Here is a 24,078-nt window from a genome sequence, read left to right as displayed (position 1 = left end):
TAAATTTTGGGCTCAATTGTGGTCGTAAGCCGAGGACTACCTGTTTAACTTTTCTTTCCATGTAAATCCAGGAACAGGTTAGTGGGATTTAATGGAGATAGCACTGGTGGCCAAGAGACACTCAATCTAATCTACCTCATTACATTGTCTTGAAGGGATGAGGGGAGAAATATTTGAGGAAAGCCACCTTGGTAATTACAACAAACCTCTACAATTTTACAATATTGTGAAGGTACTTATTTGAGAGTTACCTAGTCACCTTTATTGTCTGAAGAAATATTAACTTAGGACAAGTTTGAATAAGTAATTTTATTTTTGTTCAGAATTACAATTGCTCGTGTATCATTAAAAAACATTTTTTTTCATAATTGCCAAAAAGAAGTGATTCACCTGGAATGGCAAATTTACAAGATCCGAAGGTATGGGCCATAGTAGCTTATTATACTTTTCTATACCAAATCACTCATCGCTAAGATAGTCAGAAGAAGAAGAAGATACCCCCTTAAAAGAAAACAAGTATGAAATGACTCCCTCATGCTTTTTCTTCTCACCTGGATGGTACCATTCCATAGGAGTGTTTAATTTTTCAGCTACTACAGGCTATTACTTACATATGCATACAAGACTGGATACACGGTTCAACATTTGATAATCTTCCATAACAGTTTATTCTTCCATTGAAATAAGGTGCTCACTGGTCAAAAACTTTTAATATTTAAAAGGAATTAAGTCTCCCTCTGAAAACTAGCTTAAAGTCTGGATTACAGGGCAGCTCAGCCTGCTGATTTAGGAGAGATTCTAGGCATTGCTTCTCATAGGGGCCATTGCCACTTCTATTGAGGATGTTCCATTAGGAATGTCCACACTTGGCCACAACGCTTTCAAACTAGGGGTCTCAGCATTTCGGAACTCTCCTCATTGTAACCACTGCCAGGGCAGCTTAGTCCTGAGAAGCAACTTTCTTAGTCTTTCAGAACATTTTACAGATGCTGCAGCTTTTCCTTTGGCCAAGGAACTCTCTTGGAGGCCGTCCCCTCCTGGCTACTGACCCTGAACTCATAGCTTCATGAGACGAACAATGTGATCTCTGCGCCTCCGTTCCCCTGCCCAGGTCTTGCTTTTAACATGGAACTTGGCCATCTCTGCCTTGAAATCCTGGTGATCCATAGGACAGTAACTCTGTGGCTCACATAGTTCCTATCAGAAAAGGAGATCAATGATGACATATTTTCCCATAATTTAAAGCCCACAATCACAACTATTAGTCACAAAAATAACAACATGCAACTGCTAAAAAAGAGAATCAGTATATTATGGCTCTTTGATTTATAGGGGAAAACAAGTAAAATCTCATAATTTGTTTCCATTAAATGTTTTTTAAAAAGATAAGAATGGGATAAGGGGAAAAGCTCCTATGTTACTAGACATATTGCTTTTCCTTTTATTTAGTCATCAATGGAATTTATAAGCAGTTCCGCTGTATTGTGACTCTGGATGCCTTACAGAGTGCAAAAATAAAATTCCAGTGTCATTCCTAGATGCCATTCCTTCCCAAATCTGGATCTAGATGTTCCAAACCAAACACAAGTATAGTGTGAAATCTTCCTTCTTTTGATTTTTCAAAGCGTCTCACTATGGGTACATAGTTCCACTCACTTTCATTTTCTTTTTCTATATCCTGCATCAACTACTGTGTGTAGATAAACTTGAAAGCATGCGATTTGCCAGGATATACTCTATAGGCTTCATGGCTTTGGGAATGGGAACCTGGGTCTCTACTTTCTAGTCTAGCATTTTTACCTGTCATAGTGCATATGAAAAGGATATTCAGTTGTTTTATAACTGCATTCTTTTTTTCTGATACATTATAAGATGCAATATTTTTCTGTTCTTTAAGGTTTTTTATGCGTAAGATTGCCACATACTTTTTCCAAGTAATATTTTCTTAACTGAGACTAAGTTTGAACATAATCCCAAAAGGGACAGCATCAAGTAAATCTTTGCCCAATAATCTGCCTATAGCACCACTCTGGGAAATGCAGAGTTGTGGATTAGACCAAGGCATGTATGGTCCATAGGGCTGCCTCTGAAGACAACTTGTAGACTTCTGTTTATACAAAATACCGCATCTTTTGTCAAACAGAATATTTTTCTCATTTAAAAAGAACTTGACTCATTTCAAAGTGCTCATTTAAATCTCTATAGCACTCTGTAGCTTGAATCAAAATAGATAGGACTAGGTAGAAATCTAAATGTTAAAATAAGTGATAGAAACCTTTCTATGATGTCTCTTTTCCAGAAGTGAAGTGAATAGACATTAGGACTTTACCTGAAATGGAATATCCAGAAATTTGCCTGGGGCTAATTTAAGTGTTAAAAGCGTTATATTAAACTGGCTGAATTTTTATACAAATAATATCTAATTCTTAACTGCTTCTGTACTAGATTTTCATTTTTGTTACCATATTGTTGAAGGGTTCTTTATTAACGTTTCTTAGTTTACAATCCATCTAGGTAAAAAGATATGTAATACTGAAAGAAGATAGGATCTTGGCTATTGTTGGAATCATCAGCATCTGACAGATGAAGTGCATTTCTATAATATATAACAATAGTCTTTGTCTCATTGTTACCTTGTTTTCTAGAAAGAACTCCTTGTAGCCACCTTGGAGGACATAAAGTTCAGGGTAGTGCAGGGCAGGATATTCATTCATGGCTCGGTCTTCCTCTCTCAGGTAACGACACCTTCACAGCAAGGCAACTGGTTATCCTGCCTGTCCAGGGACTTCCAAAAACGCCTGTCCCCCTTTTCCAAAAAGTCCCCTCCACCTCCACAGCCCTCTGTGATCCACACTCACATTTTGGGACCCCTTTCAGAAGAAAATTCACAATGGAATACAAGGAAGAGGCGCTTCTGAGGTGATGATGGAAGCAGAGGCTTCCTCAGGAAAAGTTCAAATAAGTCAACTTGTCTGTGAATATTCAAGGCCCCCTGCAAAAAGAAAAAAAATAGTGGGCTCTGCTATAAGTAGGCCACAGACCGTGCTAGGTAGGGATGGCTGGGGGTTTTCTACTTCAACATAACTGAAGGTTGCCAGACCCCATTCCTCAAGCATGCTACACATGAGTTCCTTTGCAGAACACAATTCATCCAGAACATGAATCCCTCACCTTGATGTGGCCCCCATGATATTCATAGGGATAGCGGCAGTCAATAATGTAGAACTTCTCTACAAGGCTTTGAAATTGATTGTGGAGCAGTGCTACCATCTGTAAAAGGAGAAGAATGGCACCCACACTGATGTAATCGTCATCTCTTAAGTTTTACTTAGCTCACAGAATTATTATGAAGGCAAAGAATAAATGCTATCCCAAGCATTTTGGCTGGAGAGTTGAATAAACATGGAGACTATGGTGTAGCTGAAGTCTTAGATACTCTACAGAAGAATGTTGAGGACAGAGAAGCTTGCTTGATTAGATACTACAGCAAGACCCCCTTAGCTATCTTCTGAAACTTTTACAGAACCAAGTGACCCTAAATGAAAAGGAGGTACAGCTAGAATTCAGCTAACCCGTGAAAGCATATTTGCAAAGTCAAAAGGAAAGAGAAAGTCAAGACATATGAACACTTTAAAGCAGGCATGATTGCTCACAGTATCTGCAGTGATATATCTCAGATCTGAATGCCTTCCTGTGACTGTTGGCAATGCATAGACCTAGAAAAACACAATCACATTTCATGTTTAAAATTTCTACAATTCAAAAGATCCTCTAGCTTTTTCAAGCCTCAGCTAGATGAATCTTAACATCAGCAAAATAATCCTGAATGCAATTGCTGGGAAATAAGATGCACTGGATTCAGGAGAAAATGCCCCAAAGTAAATTTGCAAACATTTCACCTACATATATATTAAGAAGCAATAATAAATATACATTATGGTTCCCTATTCAAAACTTTCTACATGTTTTGAAGACAGTATAATTGTTTTGGCCATAATCTTCGTATAATCTTCGTTTTTTCTGAGCTGTTTCAGGCACTGTTGAAAATTGCACTGTTGAAAATTATTGCCTGAAAAGTTTTGATCTGAAAATCCATCTACTATCCCTTCCCAGCCTCCCACTTTGTTCTTGCGTATTTTCTTTGTTCTTACATATGTAATATTAATAAACATTTGGTATCTTCCCTTGTGGGAGTTTGCTGAATAGTGGGGTTTTCCTGGTTGGCCTAATTTTTCAAAGCCAAATAAAGATTGTTTATTGTAACTAGTATCATGGTGGTGATTATTGCAAGTTGCTCAAGGATGCACCACAATATATTACAGTATCCATATTATTCAAGTAATCAGGATCACAAAATGGCAATAGTAGGATGTGACAAAGATTTTAAAAAGCAACATGGGGTGCATTTATTACAAATAAGTTTGAAGAAACAAATTTAGTATGTAAATGGATTATTTTGTCCATAACTTAAGTTTCTGCTTATTATTGTACCAGTTCACACAACTTCTATATCTGGATGACTATTTATGTTTTGGTATCAGAGATATTGCTTTGCTCAAATTTAATATACATAAGTGATGCTCTATTTTACTGAGCAGGCAAGGTCATCCAGGCAGAGTTAGAATTTGTTTGCAATCACTTTTCACTATTTTGCTCGTTACTGTTGTTTTAAACTGAAATGTAGTAGCTAATATCACAGATTCTATTTTCTATCGTTATTCTAATGCTTCTTTGCAAAAATGAGCTCTAGATATTTTAAGAACATTAATTTAAGATTCATGGATCTGGGAAAAAATAATGTGCACTTTTAGTTGGGTACTAAAAAGATTCAAAATATAAATCTATTAATAGCATACTGGAAGGTATTTTATGCTGGGCATCACACTGACTACAAAAAAGTAGTATTAACCTTAAGAATTGTTTGAGAATCAAAAGAGGGGCTTACATAAACTCTTCCCTAAGAATTGGAACCACAGATGGCAGAATCTACAATAAAACATGCCCAAAAGTTACAAGAATATTTCAGGTTGATTTAGTATCAATTTCAGAGCTCTCTGGTAATCTCGGAGAATGGCCAACCACAGATGAGTCTCACATCACACCATTACAGAAGGGACCTTTCATTTGAGCTTGGTGCATTAGAATCACGCCTATCTGAATTTCCAAAAGTGAAGTAGGCATCTTTATGCTACTATGAGCTGCTACTCATACAATTCTTTTTTTTATCAAGTTTTTTTTAGTGTATACATTTTTATATAATAAAATAAAAGTAATAACAAGAGAAAACATGGAATAATTGAATAACGATAGATTGCAACCTAATATAAATGTGTATTATTAGAAAAACATAAGTTGATTGAATGTAATAATTATGATTAACTTTATCAATTTTACTTATATTAGAATGTATGACACCCAGGTACCACACTGTTCACGCATTGATTCAATATATTTGTAAAAAAAAAAACCTCATACAATTGTTAACTGGAAGTCTTAAATCACCCAACCGTAGGACATGACAAAGAGCTCTTCTGATCTGTTACCTACCAGATCACAGTAGGTCTTGCCTGCCAACAAATACTCAAATTTCCCACACTGATGAACTTTTTTGTCAGTGCTTAGACTGAACAATACAGAAAACTGTTTCAGAATTGTTCAGTTATTAGGAGGGGAGGTTTGGGATAGCATGAGATGGACAAAGTCAGCATTCTTCTCCCTACCCCCCCCCCCCAAATCAGAAAGCAAGAAGGCACCTACGCTAGAGAAATCACCAATTAACTGCCTGAAGCCATGGTCTTGATCAAGGGCTCTGATGATTTCGATGTCAGACAGGGAGGCTGTTTTCTTCAAAAGCATAACCTATAAACAAGCAGGCAATCCATTAGCACCTGTGCAGACAGATGACTTTGAGGATCAGTCTTCTGTGCATGAGAAAGCTTGAAATAATAAAAGTATGACCATCATCTGAATCTAATTAGCTGAAGTAAATACAGGGATAACAGGCCTATGGATTATAGTTGAATCCAATGCATCATGTCTTAAATGCCAGTTGTTTGAATAGAACAGTAAAAGAGTTAGCCCTATCAAATGTGTAACACAACGCTGTAATAAACAAGATATTCTATTTATTACAGAATGCTGGAATAAACAATTTCTGGCCAGCAAGGTTCCTCTAAACACCTTAGTTATTTGTTACCTTCTATTCGAACAAAAGAAAAATACTTGTGCTTCCTTCGCTATTCTTCTTGACATAGTTGATCATTCTAGCCTTGATACCAAACCCCAGGAATTTAGGGGAAAGATCCTGGATATGAGGACCAACTGTTGTTTCTTACCCCTTCTGGCCCTTCTTGGATTGGGCTGCACTTCCATGTCACCTTAGCTGGAGTTTCATCATCATAGCTTTTCACTGTCCTCTTTGATGCAGGTCTGCTTAGTTTTGCTGGCAGAGATGGAGATCGGAAGAGGCAGCTCTTTTTCATGGAGACCTGCATGTGTCAAACAAACACAGAGATCAAGGAAGGACCCTACATTTCACTTCATCAGTCTCATTAAGAGGGATGAACTGATTGATAGATTTTTCTATCAACTATACTGCCATATAACTATTGCTAGCTCACTCAGATGAGTCTGACAGCCTCAGTTTTGCAACAGCCTTGCAAATCAACCCACAAACTGTTTTAATGGCCCAGCCATAAACATGTTAAACATTTGAGCCTTTAAATGCTGCTGTTTCCAGACTGGATCATTTGGAAGACAAGATGTTACTTGTTACTGGTTACAAGGCAAGAGCCCGAGTTAACTAAATTGCTGTATACCTCACTGATATTGATATCCTGAGCACGGAGTGGTCCAGACAACAAGGCAGCCATGCTAGAAAGGGACATCTATGGAGGAATCACAAGAGAAAACAGAGCATTAAAAAATAGAATTGTCAGGTGAAAAGAGAACATTAGGCACTTACAGCTTTAACAGTTGTACAAAAGAAGGATTTCAACTGGGTAAGCTCACCTTACAAAATATTCTCAGTCCTCTTTTTCATCTGGCTAATGTATGCTGAACCCGACAATCATTTCGTTATACAGAAGCAGAAGAGTGGCAAATGCAGAACCACTTCTATGCAACTCTTCCTTTAATTCTGCCAGCATTTGAGTGGCAATTTCCTACTCTACAGGACTATTGTTCCCCTCTCCCTTCCTGGGTTCCCAATCTGGATCATTTTCACATCCCACAGAGGTCAAAGTTATGAGGAAATGCACAAGGAAAGGAAGGATGGCTGTGTGGGTGAAACAAAAAGAAAAATTTTGGGATGAAAGAATGACTATATTTTAGTAACGGTAGTCCTCGAATTATAACAGTTCATTAAGTGACCATTTGAAGTTACAGTGGCAATGAAAAAAGTGATTTATGATCGTTTTTCACACTTACAACCCCTGCAGAATTCCCGTGGGTACATGATCAAAATTCAGGTGCTTGGCAACTAACTCATATTTATGATGGTTGCAAAGTCCTCAGGGCTACGTGATTACTTTTTGTGACCTTCTGACAAGCCAAGTCAATGGGGAAGGTATTTTTGAGGTGATTCAGTTCTAGAACTCATGACGAATGAGTAGCAGGCAGTATAAGAAATTCTATTGGGCTTTGGAGCAAACTCTACTTAGGGGTGTACAGAAGACAAATAGAAGTGGGTTAAAGAATCTCTGCCAACAGCGTTCAACATTTTAAGATATGTTGCAGGCCATGACTGAAATTACTAGAGTAGAAAATCTAAAAGAACTGTTATCAAAACTGTCATCAAAAATGCAATGACCAATCTTGAGCACTAGTTATTTATGCAGGCAGTCCTCGATGTATGACTACAATTGAGCCCAAAATTTACTTTGCTAAGTGAGACCTTTATTAAGTGAATTTTGCCCCAATTTATGACCTTTCTTGCCACAGTTAAGTGAATCACTGCAGTTAAGTTAATAACATGGTTGTTATGTGAATTTGGCTTCGCCATTGACTTTGCTCATCAAAAGGTCACAACTTCGGGACACTGCAGTGATCATAAATATGATGTAAAGTTTCCAAAAGATGACCTGATTAATTTACGAGCTTTGAGACAAAGTTCAAAAGAAATCCATTCTTATTAGGATCAACATTTTGGCATGTTCTTCTGTGGAGCCGAAACTGATTTCCACTTTATTGTGTTTGAACCTCACCCCTGTATCCCCTTCTGTCTGTGTCATAAATCACATCCACCAACAAGGTGCTGCGGCAACCTATGAACATGCGCATTTGACAGTTAGAACAATTAATCAGTGGAACAGCTTGCCTCCAGAAGTTGTGAATGCCCCAACACTGGAAGTCTTTAAGATGATGTTGGATAGCCATTTGTCTGAAACGCGTATAGGGTTTCCTGCCTAGGCAGGGGGTTGGACTAGAAGACCTCCAAGGTCCCTTCCAACTCTACTATTGTATTGTAATGTATTGTATTGTATTGTATTTCACATACCAGCTGTAGGAATATGAGACCTGACTTTGGCCAAAGGAATTGTCCTCCCTTTTCCTATGTCAACTTGATAGTAGTCATGGAAACGCTTTACAAGTTGACATATGAGTCGGTTGCCAAGCCTCTGGATTTTGCCCATAGGTCCATGGGGATGTTGCAACGGTCGTGTGAAAAATGGTCATAAGTGCCTTCAGTGCTATTGGAACTTCAAATGGTCGCTAAAGGAACTGTTATAATTGTATATATAAAGGTTATATATAAAGGACTACCTGTAGTGTCTTGGAATACTGTATTTGAAATTACCCTTTGAACGAGATGCCGAGCCATTTTTTTCTAATGTTTGAAAATGTTTCAGTGTAACGGAGTACAAGCTCCTACTTCCAATTTCCCCAAAGATCACTCAGATAGCTTTTATGAAAGGCTCTCCATCCAGTGTTGCAGCAGAGAAGACCCAACACCGCTATTACTTGCCATTACTGCTATTCATGCTGGGCAAGCTATACTTGCTTTCTCTGATTCTTTTTTTTTTTTAATGAATACAACTGCCCACAAAGTGACTTTTAACTCATCCTTCTCACCTTCGTTTCTTCCTTTTTACTGGAACAGAGTTCATCAGAAAAGCTATCCAAGGCTTCTGGGACTCCTGAAACATCTATTGGGCTGCCAAGAGATTTCATCTCACAGTCCATGAAATCTTCTGCTTTCTGGAAAGAAAACCCATTACAGGTGAAATTCACCGGTTTTCAAACATGCAAATACTTACTGTATACAGGTCAGGCTGGCTTCCGGTTGCCGCTACTGCCGGTTTGTTCATTACTTGTTCTGGGAGAGGACATTGCTCTGCACATGTGCAGAAGGCAAAAACATAGGCACCGCCAAGAGAATCAGTTCAGGGGCATGTTAGGCCTAGGTAGCTGCCAGTTCCACCGACCCAGGCTGCCAAGTTACTACCACTTCAAAGGGCCGAACTGGTAGGAACCCACCTCTGGTACAGGTGGTCCTTGATTTATGACCATCCATTTAATGACCATTTGAAGTTATGATGGCACTGAAAAAAATGATTGACAGACAGTCTTTGCACTTACAACCTGCAGTTGTCTGATTGTGATCTGGGTGCTTGGAACTGGCTCGTATTTACAATGGTTGCAGCATCCCAAGGACACATGATTGCCATTTGTGACCTTCTCAGCCAACTCCCAACAAGCAATCTGATTAATGACTGTGCAATTTGCTTAACAACTATGGCAAAAAGGTCATAAAACTGGGTGTGGTCCCATGCTGACTCATTTAGCAACTGTGCCACTTAAATGATGGAAGTTCTGGTCCTGATTATAGTTGTAAGTGAAGAAGCATCTGTATCTAATGGAGATGTGTTCGGATTTCCACTTAATGAGATCCAAAATACTAGTCACATTATACTCAAATCTTCCAAAATATTGCAACTGCTCTTTTTTCCTGTGACTTCCTCATTGCTTTTCTCTGGATCTTCTGAATCCTTTTTAAACTATGGTGCCAAAACCGAATGTAATAGTGAAAGTGGGGGGTTGACAAACATAAAGTAAATCTATCTCATCATTAAAAAAAAAACCTTTTCTTTTAATGCAATCTAAAGTTGCCTTCCCCCCCCCTGCCACTTTGCATCACTGACCCTCACCTTCCTCCAGGTAAATATAAACAATTTCAGTAACTTAACACCTTTTGCACTATTTCAGGGGGAAAAACTTCCTTTCATATCTCAACCCATATTAATGCTCAAATTGTAAAAACTCATCATTTAGTCCTAGTCAACAAAAATCAATTAAGAGCTACCAGAATATACAGGTAGTCCTCAGAGACTGTTCAAAGTTATGACTGACCTCCCCCCCCCCACCTCAAGGCACTTTCAACCTGATTTCTAAGTTAAAATGACCATATTCCCTCATCATTTGATCACATTTTAGGTACTTGGAAATTGCTCAACCTCATGGCTCAACCATTTTCTTTGGTTGTAAAATGTGGTTACAATAGACACTGAGTTCAGTTAAAATCCCTCATTCCCACATGACCCTTAGAAATACCTGGAAATTGCTCATGGAAAGCATCATCCATATCAGAAAACCTGGAGTGGACATTGCTATGAAGCAAAAAGATCTACCCGAATCTTGGCACAAGATTATGGGTACTTAAAGAAAAGCCCATCTGCTACAATAGATACTCACATTTATCTTGTTCATCGAAGGACAACGAACGTTCCCGCTAATTTGCTGGAGGTAACTTGGTGTACTGCACAATACCTCAGGCTAAAATATCAAGGGGAATGAATGGCACTGTCAAGTTCTAATTGGTACGTACTGTATGTATATTGATTTATATACTGATATGAGACTTAAGAGCATCAACAATTGGTGCTCCTGGTTCTCAGATTCACCTCAAAGCCTTTAATAAGGTAACTAAACTCCATCATAGCAGAAAGGAAATACCTGGAACAACTGCACACACTGCTTCCTTGAGTCTCTGCTGAGAGAAAAAGAGAGCTAGTCAGAGATCCTTAGTATGAACTAAATAAAAATTCAGCATATCCCCCAATCTAATCCTGTGCATCGATTAACAATGGATACCTTATTCACATATTGGGATATGTTATGTTTGGTTTAACCATTCAATAGTTTATTGAATAAATCAACAATTGGCTTGGTTTGTACCATACGCTAAGTAAAAGTAACTTTGTGCTGTGCGCCAGTTACAGCCTTTCCTGGACCAGGATTGCCTGCACCCAACCCCTACTTATCTCACGGCCGGACTATTGTAATGCGCTCTGCATGGGAGTACCCTTGAAGAGCCTTTGGAAGCTACAGCTGGTGCTGAGTGCAGCAATATGGGTAATTTGGGGGGGGGGGAATGGTCCCTATAATACCACTGCTCTATGAGCTGCATTGGTTACCAGTCTGCTTCCAGGTGCAATTCAAGGTGTTGATCATCTTTAAAACTCTTTGTGTCCAGGATACATGAGGGACATCTCACCCCCCACTGCGATTGGCCCATATTACTTGTTCTGGGAGAGGACGCATGCTGCGGATCCCGTCAGCCCATTATTGTACCTGGCGGGGTACAGAAGGAGGGTCTTCTCTGCTGTTGCTCCTGCCCTCTGGAACACCCCCCCCCCCTTGTTGGCTTCAACTCTTCTATCTTTTCCTAAGGGCCTAGAGACATGGCTTTGCTAGTTGAAATTCTTAGTGGAATTTTGAAGGTAAAATGAGAAATTTTGAGTATACAATTTTGGCCAGGCTTACAGGGTTAACTGTGGAAATGCAGAGTTTCCCATCCAGAGACTTCCTGCTCCCATTTGCCACTCATATTTCTTTACAGTATACAAACAAAAAATACCAAGTAAAAATTTTGCCATTTCGGTACTGGGGGTTGTAAACAAAGTTAAAAGAAAAATAGAAATAGATGTAAAGACTTTTCGGTAGGCGAAACATACCTACTTGGCCTATTTAATTTTTTTTTAAATGTCCCACAGGATAAACAGTTTTGCTCTCCCCATCTATCAATCATATTGCATGAGTTCTTACAGCTGTTTACAGCTGTCTAAAAAAAGTGACTTTCCCAACTTGAAAAAAGGATTCACGTTATTCAGCCCAGCCCCACAGGTAGTTCTTTAGCCATACCACTGAGAAAGGAGCAAATGGGTTCTTGCCCATGCGTCCATCATTAAGCATGATGCACAAACTTATTTAATGCATCCATCAGTGCTGAATTAGCCACGGCTGAGTTAAGTGTTACAAATGAATTTTGGAACGAACTCCCCGTGGAGATTCGAACCCTCACCACCCTCCAGGCCTTCCGCAAGGCCTTTAAAACCTGGCTGTTCCGACAGGCCTGGGGCTAAAGAGCTGTTGCCCCCGTCTCGAATGGTATGACTGTTGTATGTTTTTAAATTATGCATTGTTATGCTTTGTTTTTTTAAATTTCTTTTTGTCTGTATTCCCCTTCCCCGGTTGAGTTGTGAGCCGCCCTGAGTCCCCTTTGGGGGAAAAGGGCGGCATATAAATGAAATAAACTGAACTGAATTTTCAGTGTTGAGAGCAGATCAATTAAACCCAAATGAAAATAAAGCTAATATGGTAAACTATAAAATCAGTAGGTAGAACTTACAGCTGATCCTGGAATTCTGTTAAGTTATTTTTATCTGCAAGTCACAAAAGTGAGAAAAGAGAAGCCTGAAAACCTAGGAATAGTTATTCTATTAAGTAGTACTTACCGTACACTTAGGCTTAAGTAATCTAAATCAGAGTGAACTGATTAAGTCATCTTTCATATCTGAAAATTAGTTATCTTGGTTCAGCTAAAGAAGTCCAATCAATATGGAATATAGGTGTGCAAAATATATTCAGTTGTTTAAGATACTGCTAGAGTTTCCCAAACCATAAATATAAGCCTATCACATAGGAAACCACATAGCTCTATAAAACTGCAGGCAAGTAGCTTTACCACTTTTCGTAAGCCTGGAATACAGTGTGAAATTTACATAAATATTTGGCTTGGGTTTATTGCTAGGTTTGTTATGATCTATAAACATATCAATATAATACCTTGGGAGACAAATATATTAAGTAAAATAAATAATACAAATACTTGGATTTAAGTTTACTAAAATCAATTTAATGAAGAATTTCTCATAGCCTAATAATTGCCTAAACTGATTAGAATATTACAGTTTATATAATACAGGAGTGTCAAACTAGTGGCTCACAGGCCAGATGTGTCACGTGCAGGCCACACCAACCCCAGCTCTGCAAAGGGGAAAAACGTCACGGTATGTCATGTGATGGCAATGTGATGCCATGAGTTTGACACATGTGATATAATAGATGAAATTATTTGTCAACAAAACTTGCTTTTATAAGTACAGGTGGTCCTCAAGTTACCACAATTGAGCCCAAAATTTATGTTGCTAAGCGAGACATTTGTTAAGTGAATTTGCCCCATTGTACAACATTTCTTATCACAGTTGTTAAGTGAATCACTGCAATTGTTAGCAATGCGGTTGTTAAGTGAATCGGGCTTCCCCATTGACTTTGTTTGTCAGAAGGTCGCAAAAGGGGATCACACGACTCTGGAATACTGCAACTGTCATAAATATGAATCACATCTTTATCACATTACCATGGGAATGCTTGCAAGAGTTGTAAGTGTGAAAAATACTACTTTTTTAAGTCCCATTGTGACTTTGAACAGTCACTAAAGGAACTGTTATAAGTTGAGGACAGCATGCATAGTAATCAACTGCTTACTAATAGCAGAACCAAAACTCTAGAGTAGACAGCAATTATTACCAATCTCCAGTGCTTCTGGGGGCTGGCTGAAGGTGAAAGCAATTTCCTCTTCTCCGCTGCTGAGATTGGACAGGTCTAAACAACGTCTTGGTGTATCCCTACAAATTGTGAACAGGCAGGTAGATACACATATCCGCACATGTTAGCAGTGCACCATTGAAATTCATAGAAATTAGTATTACACCATTGAAATAGAAACATCTATTCTATTCAGATGAACACCCCTAAACAGTCTCATACATCAACTGAAATCAACTATTATATTTGAAAATATAATCCCATTTTAATATATCCCTGGACAATAACATCTAGCCTAAGATGCTACTTAAGATTGGATCAAAGCCAACTTAGTCAAGTGTCATTGAAGTCAATATAAAGAAGTCAGAAAATGGCTAAGTTTGTCTGTGCACTGTACAATATGGGAGCTTATGGCTCCCATATCAGATGTAAAGAGACAGAACCCCAAAATTGAATTTTTAAAAATCTCCCTCTTCCCCTATAATTCAAAGCTGCAATTTATTACTTTTACTATTTACTGCTGGTCAAGCAGAGGATCCATGAAAAGTCACCCTCTCTGACCGTCTAAATGCTCTTGGGTTTGCTTAACAACCAAGATTATATACAGAATGAGTTACTGGTAGTTCATAAACCTCCTCCTTATCCAACTACCAAACTCAGTCTACACATTTTCAAAGTTGGCATGTTATCTAAACTACAAAGTAAATATAGTGACCCAATAGGCACAGTCTTTATACCTACTTATGTCTGGTGAAGACCTAGAGACCACTTATTCATGTTTCAGCTATGTTTAATTTTTCCTAAAAATTTCCTATATTGCTTAACCATAGATTTAGGAACTTTTATAAATGGACTGCCATAGTTCTTGGGCACACAGTATTCCCTAGTGTTTAAAATTACAATTGTTTAAAAAGAATTAAAATTTCAGATTAGCTTCCCAGCTAATTCTGTGCAATGCCTTTGGAAAAAGAGAAAATACTTCACCCCACGTTATTGTATCAAAGAAGTGGGGGGGAATTACCCTGCTAAAGTGCTAAGGTTTTGGAAATCCCAAGTGAGATTCAACACAGGAGTGAGAGGTGGTTCTGGAGTAAACAGCAGAGATATCTTGACATCCTGGATCATATTCAGTGCCATCCTGTAGTTAGACTGAAACCTAAAAGGAACAAATAATAATTTCTAAAAGAGGATAATTTTCAGGCAACATTACTGATCACCACTTAAAAGAGCAGTATCCTTTTTTTTACAAGCCTGTCTCTTTATTATAATAATCACAATTTAAGAGCTGGCAATCAGGTACTTAAAAACTGAAATATGCAGCAGCAAGCTGAGAGATTAGACTAGGACAGGGGTCAGCAACCTTAAACACTCAAAGAGCCATTTGGACCCATTTCCTACAGAAAAAAAAATACCGGGAGCCACAAAACCCTTCTAGTGCTTGACTATTTCCTGAGTGGCCACAAAACTAGCATACGTAGTTGAATTAAACGTTGTTTTCTTCGGAAACTTTTTCTTGGATTTATCCATGGTTGGCCTACCAGGGGTCAAAAAGCTCAAGAAATTGCACACCAGCAGGTGTCGCACACTGGCGGTTGTGATACATATTTTGAGTGTCAGGGAGCAGCAGAGGGATGAAAGAGCCACATGTGACTCCAGAGCCACAGATTGCTGCCCCTGGACTAGGAAGACAGCAAACAAGGAAGCTAGTAACAATCAGGCTAAATATATATATATCCAGTTTTATTTTTTTTAATCTCGCCTACATTATTTTTTTATAATTGATGGCAGCAAACATACTGAATACCGCATACGCCTATCTCCCCCCCCCCCATCAACTCTGCAAGATAATAAGTTGGGCTGAGAAAGAATGATTGGCTGCCTTTCTTAAAGGGAAAGGAGAGCTTTGAATTTTTCCAGACGGAATTTTGGATAACCAGTTTCGATGGCTGGTTCACAGGCTATAGAATACGCCGCCTTCCAAAACAAACTAAGGTTTGTTCCCTCGTTCGCAGGTTGGGGGGGGGGAGAGGAAAAAAAATCAGCTGCGGACAACGCGAGGAAGCCCTCCCTGATGGTTTGGATTCGGACTTCCTTCCATCAGCCCAGCCCAACCCAGCAGAGCCATGGCAAAGAACGGCAAAGGACCTCGGGAGGTTCAGCACCCCTTCTGGCCCCCTCCCTTCTTGTGAAACCCCTTCCTCCCTTCTCAGCCTCCTCTCCCCCCCCCCCCCACAAAAAAATAAGGCGAGCTGAAAATTCCACAGCACTTCAGAAATTAAAATTTATCGCCGCTGCGCCGGCCAATCCCGATCACCTCTTTCTCTCGACCGACCAACCCTCGAACGCTCGAGCGAGAAGAGCCTCCGTCTCGGCGTCAACAGCTTTTTCATTGGCAAACCGACGGCCTTGCGTCGACGGTGGCGCGCGCGGCTGATTGGACGGCGGGGTCTGATAGGCGAGGTTTTCATGCACGTGTGTTATTGTCCGCGCTGCGTTCCGGAGATAACGCCCATGTTTCTGACTCTTCGCCCAGCCAATCACCGGGCTGAAGGTCAGCCTCCTTTTTTTTCTTCCTACTCTGCGATAGGCCGGAGGTCTGCAAAAAGCCACGCCCTCCCTGTTTACTGGAGGGAGATTTAAACCTGAGTTTAATGCTGGCCATGAGGGTTTTCGGAAGGAGCTACTCCGGTCCGCGGGCCAATCATGCAATTTCCGAATTCTTTGTCTGACTTCTCGACTGCCGTAACTGGCCGGTAGTTGCCTTTAGATTTCGGGTGTTGGGTGGAGCTTCGTTTTAAACTTGGCTACCTTCTCCCGTTGTCTTACCTCTTTGAGTCGGTAAAGTGAGCGGGGTGGAGGTTGCTGAGACGGGGTGCAATATCTGGCTTCCTAATTGGCAGTGGTGTATTAACCATTAAGCAGACTAAGGGCACCAGGCCCAAAGAGGGCACCAAAAAGCTGAGAAAGAAAAAAAAAACCCAATGAAGATTTGTACAGTATGTACAGGGGGGGGGAGTCAAGATTTGTCAGTGCTTATGGCACCAGTGAGCCTTAATCTGCTACTGCTAATTGGAACTTTACAGGTAGTCCTCAACTTACGACCACAGTTGAGCCCAAATGTTATGTTGTAAAGCGAGTTTTGCCCCATTTTATGACTTTTCTTGCCACATTTGTTAAGGGGATCTCAGCAGTTCTTAAATTAGTCATATGGCTGTTGAGTGAATCTGGTTTCCCCATTGACTTTGCTTGTCAGAAGGTTGCCAAAGGGTATGGTATGACTCTGGGACCCTGCAACCGTCATAAATGTGAGTCAGTTGTCAAGCATCCAAATATAAATCACGTGACCATGAAGATGCTGCAATGGTCATAAGTATGAAAAATGGTCATATCATTTTTTTCAGTGCCATTGTAGCTTTGGAAGGTCACTAAATGAACTGTAGTAAGTGGAGGATTCACTGTATGTATACTGTTTCAGTAGACTGTTTGAGTTGCATTAGGTGATTGAGAACACTTACTCAACAGAGTTTGCCTATCTTTTTCTTTTCTCCTATAACTTGCAATCTACTTGGATCAAGTGAATGGCTAGAGTGGGTAAACATTTTTGAAGATTAAGTTTAATCTTATATTGCAATGATGTTTTTCCTTATTTGTGGAAACTTGCCTGGGCTGTCTACTGGAGGAATCGCTGCATTTCAGCAAAGAACAACTTACTGCAGTCATACCTGTGTTTGAAAGGAACTTAATAAGAAAAACCCGGAAGAGAAGTTGCATTATTAACATAATAGGAGTCTAAAGTTAGAATATTTCTTTGAAGTCTCAAGAAAAGCTCAAATCCTTTGGCTCTGTGTAAAACATAATTTAGCAGGCAAACAATTAGGAATGACTTATTCTAGGTGTGAGTGGACAACTAATGTTTCTGCTGAATGTTATGATTTCAGTCTTTGATTTCTCAGAAGTGTTTGGAAGTTTCTGAAGTTGGATATTGTGTTGAGCACAATGTTTCAAAGTCAGTTACTATCTACATAAATCTCAAAGGCTCTGGTTTGTCAAATTGGGGGAAATTACACAGATGCTTGCTAAAGCATTTATGAATTAGTCATGTTTTTGAACTTTTTTACTGTTTACATTGCAAAGTCAATAAAAAAGTTAAAAGATTTGCTAAAATATTATTGGCTAAAATAACTGAGCATTAAACTAGTTTCTGTTTGATGCCTAAAAGATGCTGCAACCAGGTGAGACACATGTGGGAAAGTTGGCAACCATGTCCTGGAATGAGGCTATGTCACATAATAAGAATAACAAAGTGAACAGTTTCAAGTCATGAAAATAGTTCAAGTCTTTCCTAAGTTTAATAATGCATTTTACCTTTGAGAATACATTTTACCAGATGGAGGAAATGTGCAAATCACTTTGGATTCTCTCAAAGAAGGACACGACAAAGATAAAATATTCCCCATTCTATGTATAGTACTACTATAAAAGGAAAACAATCGGTTAGAGACGAAGTGGGGAAAATCTTCCTTTTATTTAGATACCTGGAGTCAAGATTAATTCAAAAGACCATATCAGTAACAATCAGTGATTCCATCAGCGCCCTGACATTTTTAAAAATCTCAACTCTTTAAAAATGTAACTTCATTCAAATGTGGTAATAAAAGTTAATATGGCCCATTATTTTTGTGAAGAAGGAATTTTTATGAAAACAGTGCATTAATGCTTAAAGAAATTAGGAGATTCACTTGGAAATGGGTGGTTGTTTAATTTTCAATTTAAAATATATGTTAGAGAAAAAACAATGCCTTTGAGAGAAAGATCTGGTGGCTGTACTCTGTTGTTCAACTTTTTTCTGACAGACAGATCTTATTCAAGGTTCTCTCTCAGGCGGCTGGCACAGGTATTTTACTGCACAGTTTCTGCAATATTTGAGTATCTCTGGAATAAGTGATATGAGCTTCTCCTCAGAAGTTCTCTGTGAATATAGCAATAGCAATAGCAGTAGACTTATATACTGCTTCATAGGGCTTTCAGCCCTCTCTAAGCGGTTTACAGAGAGTCAGCATATTGCCCCCAACAATCCGGGTCCTCATTTTACCCACCTCGGAAGGATGGAAGGCTGAGTCAACCCTGAGCCGGTGGGATCTGAACCGCTGAACTGCTGATCTAGCAGTAGCCTGCAGTGCTGCATTTAACCACTGCGCCACCTCGGCTCTTAAGAGACCTTTAAGAGGTCTTTTTCCAACTGGTAAGAGCTATCCCAATTTTCAGGTTCTCTCCCCTAGTATTCCCAGTTTTTAAATTCAGCAGAATATCTGTGCAGTCTGGATTTTACAAACAGCTTTTCCCCATATAGCTCCCCATCTTAGCAACATGGATGGCAGGACTGGAGCAGGGATATGGAGATAATTGTTACTGTATTCCAGAACATGTAATTATTTTGAGGTCAAATATCTGTTTGCATGATGGACATTGCATTCTTCTGCGGATCAATTGGAGGAAGCAGAGATTGATTCATAATAATCTTTGTACATTTTGTTTTTGTGGTGGCAGTAGTGACAATAATTGTTTTGTATTTATCAGAGAGTGGAAATGGAAACGGTATGGAAAGCTTTTTATTTAAATTACAATCTAATAGATTCTTGCCTAAATAGAAGATGTGGTTTAAAATGAATTGCAGATTTTCATCCAGTAGATGAGCCTCTATATTAATAATATATTTAATTCTCTAGTCAGAGTTGCCACATGCAGCAGTAACATTTTTGAGTGACAAACTGCATTGCAGATCATGTTACTTTAATATTTAGCCATTTTTACACAAAATTATTTGTGTTGAGTGCTTTTATGCCACTTCAACTTTGCTTTTTTTAAGGCTATGAGAAGTCTGTAGGTGGAATATCCATTTAGGTCTCTCCCCCCCCCCCCCAATTCATTCACTGTATTGAACATAATGTTTTTCTACTACATTTTTAAGTCAGTAGCCCAGTAAAGATCACTGGATTATGTTGTTAACTAGATTTACTGTGTTAAATAAAAATCCTAAATCCACTTGAGAATTCCAAGTGTGTGAAGTATAGACAAGTATAAGCATGGGATAACAAAACATATAATACAGGTAGTCCTTTACTTACGACCATAATTGAACTCAAAATTTCCATTGCTAAGCAAGACAGTTGTTAGATGAGTTTTGTCCCATGTGAATCTGGATTCCGCACGGACTTTGCTTGTCAGAAGTTCGCAAAAGGGATTCACATGACACTGGGACACTGCAACCATCATAACTATATGCCTGTTGCCAAGCATCTGGATTTTGATCACATAACCATAGGGATGCTGCACAGTCGTATGAAAAAGTTCATAATTCACTTTTTCACTGCTGTTGTAAGTTTGAAGATCACTAAATGAACTGTTGTAAGTTGAGAACTATCTATATATTAGAATCTGTTCTTGAGAAAGCCAAGACTTTGTAGAACCTGCTTTCTTCTTTCCTTCCTCAAGCAGGTGTGTGGCTGCAGACATCTTTCTTGAATCCTCTAAGCTTTCTTTTCTAAGGATTACTTTATAAAATATATATTTTAATGAAAAGGATCTAGAGACTGATATGCAGCAAAGAAGTCCCTGAATCTAACATTAGAATGCCTCTAGGCTTGATAGATAGTCATAGAGGCTAAAAAGATAAATGAAGCCCAGTGCATTATTTAGGATTGCATCCATGTCTCCCAGAAGGTAAAGATAAGTTGGGGACGGAGCTGAACAGCAGGTGGAGAACAACCTCATAAATTTGCCCTTTAGTAAATGTATTATTTTTTACTGACCATAAACCTTCTGGATGCCATTTAATGATGGTTATCAATACTGTATGCTCAGAATTCCTACTAGTGTCTTAGAAGTAAATGAGCAGATTTTAAATGATCTGAAATTAGAAAATATTTAATTCCAATGGTCAGTTCTGTTGATGTTTTTTTTTTAAAGGTTTGTTGCTTCAGTTCTTTTTCCAGAGAAAAAGATTACATATTGGGAGAGCTCTTACCATGAACTTCTTCTTTATCTCTAATGTATAGAAATCATTGTTATATTTTTCCAAATTCTGTGAGTCTCACTTGATTTCTTTTACTTTCTTTTATATCTGACGAATAATGACTTCACAAATGGAAAGTTAAGATATAAATGCATTGTGTCCCCATGTTCAGTAATCAAACTTTTTTATTTTCTTCAAATAGATCGTCATTACCTGAAGTAAAGATGGTGAGTGTGGGAGTAGGTACAAGGTCTGATTGGGTGAGAAAACCCTGTCCTGGATCTGAGTAAGTTTCATAACAGATATTTCTATAGTTTATTAAGTTATTGATATGATTCTCTGTCTAGCATTTTTCTTTCCATTTGTAGAACTTATATAGAGACAGATGAGGCGGTCTTGCGAAGAAGGCAAAAGCAGATAGATTATGGGAAAAATACCATTGGTTACCAGCACTTTGTCCAACAGGTTCCCAGGTAAGCAGTAACTGTTATTTCTCGGTTTTTATTAGACTTCTACAATAACAAAAGCTTGGGTGGGCTCCTACTGTGATCATCACTAGCAGTTCTTCTCACAGTTCTGGTATTTGGGCTGTTCATTTTAGAATCTGGTCTGGAGGTAAAGACCCTTGAAAGACTCACTTTAATAGTTCTCTCTGTGCTCTTTCTATGGGAGACCTTGAGGTGCCTTTTAATTTCTCACGCTTCATTCCAGGATGGCTCGCCAGTCAGGTATTCATCCCTGTACTCCAAATAAATATAAAAAGTACAGTCGTCGCTCGTGGGACATGCAGATTAAGCTTTGGCGAAGGGCACTTCATGGTTGGGATCCACCTGGACATGAGAGGAAAGTATTTCTAATAATAAAAATGCTGCCCAACTCTCAACAAATCTGAGTGACCCACAATAATCAAATAAACAACAAAAACAAAAATTACAATAAAAGCAATTAAACCTAAAAGATGGCAAATGCAATGAAGCAAGCCCATCATTTGGCAGGTTTACTTTTAATTACAATTCTGTATTGTAAATAGCCACCTTTATTATGCAATATTTACTGCCAGCAGCCTGGTGACCCACTTATAAAGTAATGTTCCCACACTATTCAGGAATTGCAGGCCTAGTCTCCAGTCCATATGCACTCTCCTTGGTATTCCTTATCACCATGGAGACAGAGTTAATTGTCAACAGAGTTGTCATGCTCTTCAGTGAGAGCAAATGGCTCTGGTGCCCATCAGAGGCTGGGAGTATTTTGCATTATGTTAAAGTGGAAAATGAGAAGGATCACATATATGAGAAAAGAAGGAAGAAGTGAGTAAAACACCATTTTATATTTTCATTCCATTAATTTCCATGGGTTGCCTACCATTCTGTGGCAGAAGATAGAAGCGTTTAGGCTGACATATTCAACTAATCCTATTCCATTTTTCCAATGGGTTTTTATTTACATTATAAGATAGGATTATGAAACATTTTGTGGGTTGAAGATTGAATTTCCTAAAAATGTTTTGAAGGGTCACATGGCAATTGGCAAGTCCAAGTCCAAAGTGATCGGGTCACCCACTTTTCTCTCTGGGCTCTAAATGAGTTGTCAGCAAAAATCTAGACAGCTCTTTCTGGAGGTCTAAACTGACTAGTTAAGATAGACAACTGCAGATTGCTTTTTCCCAGTTTAGGCTCTAAAGCTATTCAATGCATTTGCTGTCTGGCTTAGTATGAACAACCTGCTGTGTTTCGCAAGGCAGGAGCTGGTGACCAAAATGGATCTTTTGTCTAATCTCCCAAACGACTGGTTTGATGCTCAGTGTATTCAGGAAAATATCTGTGAAGAAGTCCTAGGAGAAAAGGTATTGGGATTTTGTTTAATTATATTCTATATGGCCTTATTTTGGAATAGTTAAATAACAAAAGGATTTGACAATGTGAACAAAATCATAACCTGCATTTAATGCTAAGCAGAGTTGAGCATTCTCTATCTTTATGTGACATAAGATTCTAAGTATGGGCTTAGTGTTATGGACATACACAAAACGTTCCTTTTTTAAAATGACATCTTCAGGCCAGTCACTAACTTAGACTACTTATTTCATATTATTGTTCTGCTCCTATAGATTTCTGGATTGTCATCTTCTGGCCATTTATATCCGCAGCTTCAGGATACACTCTCCAACACGGAACATTTCAAGGAAGATTCTGAAGACTGTCCACTTGACTCCTGGCTCTTGTTTTGTTCTCATGGAATCCCAACACAGTCAGTGATCTAAAAGAAAACAGAGCTAATTTCAAGGAATTTTTTTTTTGCCACTGTGGTTCACCTGTATTGTCACTCAATTTGCTACAAAATCCATTATTTTATAACAAGATGATCTTCCATTTCCATATTTGATAGTTTTCTATATAGAGTAATCGTTATTTAGCTAGAATACAAAGCATTTCCTATTGACTCTCCATTATGCTTATCTTATTATAACTATACAAAGCAATTGATGATTGCTACTAAACTAAAGCATTGTGGCTTGTTGGTTGCAGTAAGAAAATTGAGACTCAAAGTTCTGAACTATGTACAGGTAATTAAATTGTTCTGAGCTCATATTCTGTCACTTGGTTTGTTATTGGTTAATTCCTGTCTGTTTCACACATGCCCTGTGGTTGGATAAAATAACATGTTTTGTATTTGATTCTTAATTGACATCCTTTATTTGCTTGAATATGAATGTTACTCTTGTATGGTGAGTCATGGCAAGAAGTGGGCTCATTATAAGAGTTAAGGGGTACAATTTACATCTTTTCTTTTGGGTAAAAATGTTTTATTCCATTTCTTTTAAATTTGAATAAGTGTGCCTTATGTAGGAATATTCAGACAGCTTTCTTCTAGAAACTGTAGTGGACAGCAACAAGCATCAGAATCATTGGAATATCTTTGTCTGAGTTTATAGTATTGAATTCCATTTGGTTATTTAAAATGGCTTTAAGGGAAAAAAATAGGAACCTGGTCTTACACCATGACTGGTTCACACAATGTACTGAGCAGAATCGCTTATTTTTTAATGAACTACAGTGACCTGGTATATGCAAGTTAAAGCATAATAAGTGGGTTCACATAACTCTAACCAAAATCACATTATTACAGTAGCAGTGAATACAGCCACTTTGTCAATCTTTAGACATGATGACAGTATTAAGTTGTAATTCTAGAACTATATTCATATGATACATAGAACTAGAAATTAGCTCACCACATTT

The 24,078-nt window shown here is 38.5% G+C and overlaps 2 protein-coding genes across 2 annotated transcripts; one reads left to right on the top strand and one right to left on the bottom strand.

Annotated features, from left to right (window-relative positions):
• Nucleotides 1-309: 309 nt before the first annotated feature.
• On the bottom strand, nt 310-16,209 carry CDC25C (cell division cycle 25C). Its single transcript, XM_087709302.1, has 15 exons — nt 16,142-16,209; nt 14,849-14,983; nt 13,810-13,907; nt 12,629-12,662; nt 10,954-10,987; nt 10,693-10,773; nt 9,073-9,198; nt 6,819-6,887; nt 6,336-6,488; nt 5,758-5,859; nt 3,654-3,716; nt 3,172-3,270; nt 2,859-2,992; nt 2,634-2,745; nt 310-1,197 (listed from the first exon to the last, which is right to left on the bottom strand). The coding sequence occupies exons 2-15, from the start codon at nt 14,962-14,964 to the stop codon at nt 1,057-1,059; spliced, it is 1,362 nt and encodes a 453-aa protein (XP_087565428.1). The 5' UTR covers nt 14,965-14,983; nt 16,142-16,209; the 3' UTR covers nt 310-1,056.
• A 4,324-nt stretch (nt 16,210-20,533) lies between these two features.
• On the top strand, nt 20,534-23,425 carry LOC148048024 (oocyte-specific histone RNA stem-loop-binding protein 2-like). Its single transcript, XM_087708221.1, has 6 exons — nt 20,534-20,547; nt 21,042-21,125; nt 21,208-21,312; nt 21,551-21,686; nt 22,581-22,682; nt 22,947-23,425. Exons 1-6 carry the CDS (start codon nt 20,534-20,536, stop codon nt 23,097-23,099), a joined length of 594 nt encoding a protein of 197 aa, XP_087564347.1. The 3' UTR covers nt 23,100-23,425.
• The last annotated feature ends 653 nt before the right edge of the window (nt 23,426-24,078 follow it).

The sequence above is a fragment of the Thamnophis sirtalis genome, unplaced genomic scaffold (genome assembly GCF_051295495.1).
Source record: "Thamnophis sirtalis isolate CommonGarterSnake01/CBP01778 unplaced genomic scaffold, rThaSir2_p1.2 scaffold_3, whole genome shotgun sequence".
Lineage (NCBI taxonomy): Eukaryota > Metazoa > Chordata > Lepidosauria > Squamata > Natricidae > Thamnophis > Thamnophis sirtalis.
The sequence above is the reverse complement of the archived record's forward strand: the minus strand, read 5'-3'. Positions and strand labels throughout refer to the sequence as shown.

Bases quoted from the DNA above. Each gene is read 5' to 3' on its own strand.
- LOC148048024 (XM_087708221.1), top strand. The intron at 21,687-22,580 runs GTATTTCTAATA...TTCGCAAGGCAG, and splicing joins CACCTGGACATGAGAGGAAA to GAGCTGGTGACCAAAATGGA. The intron at 22,683-22,946 runs GTATTGGGATTT...CTGCTCCTATAG, and splicing joins AAGAAGTCCTAGGAGAAAAG to ATTTCTGGATTGTCATCTTC.
- CDC25C (XM_087709302.1), bottom strand. From the start codon at position 14,964: ATGGCACTGAATATGATCCAGGATGTCAAGATATCTCTGCTGTTTACT. The intron at 6,888-9,072 runs GTGAGAAGGATG...ATTCCTCCATAG, and splicing joins GTAAAAAGGAAGAAACGAAG to ATGTCCCTTTCTAGCATGGC. The intron at 2,993-3,171 runs GTGAGGGATTCA...TTCTTTTTGCAG, and splicing joins ATCATGGGGGCCACATCAAG to GGGGCCTTGAATATTCACAG.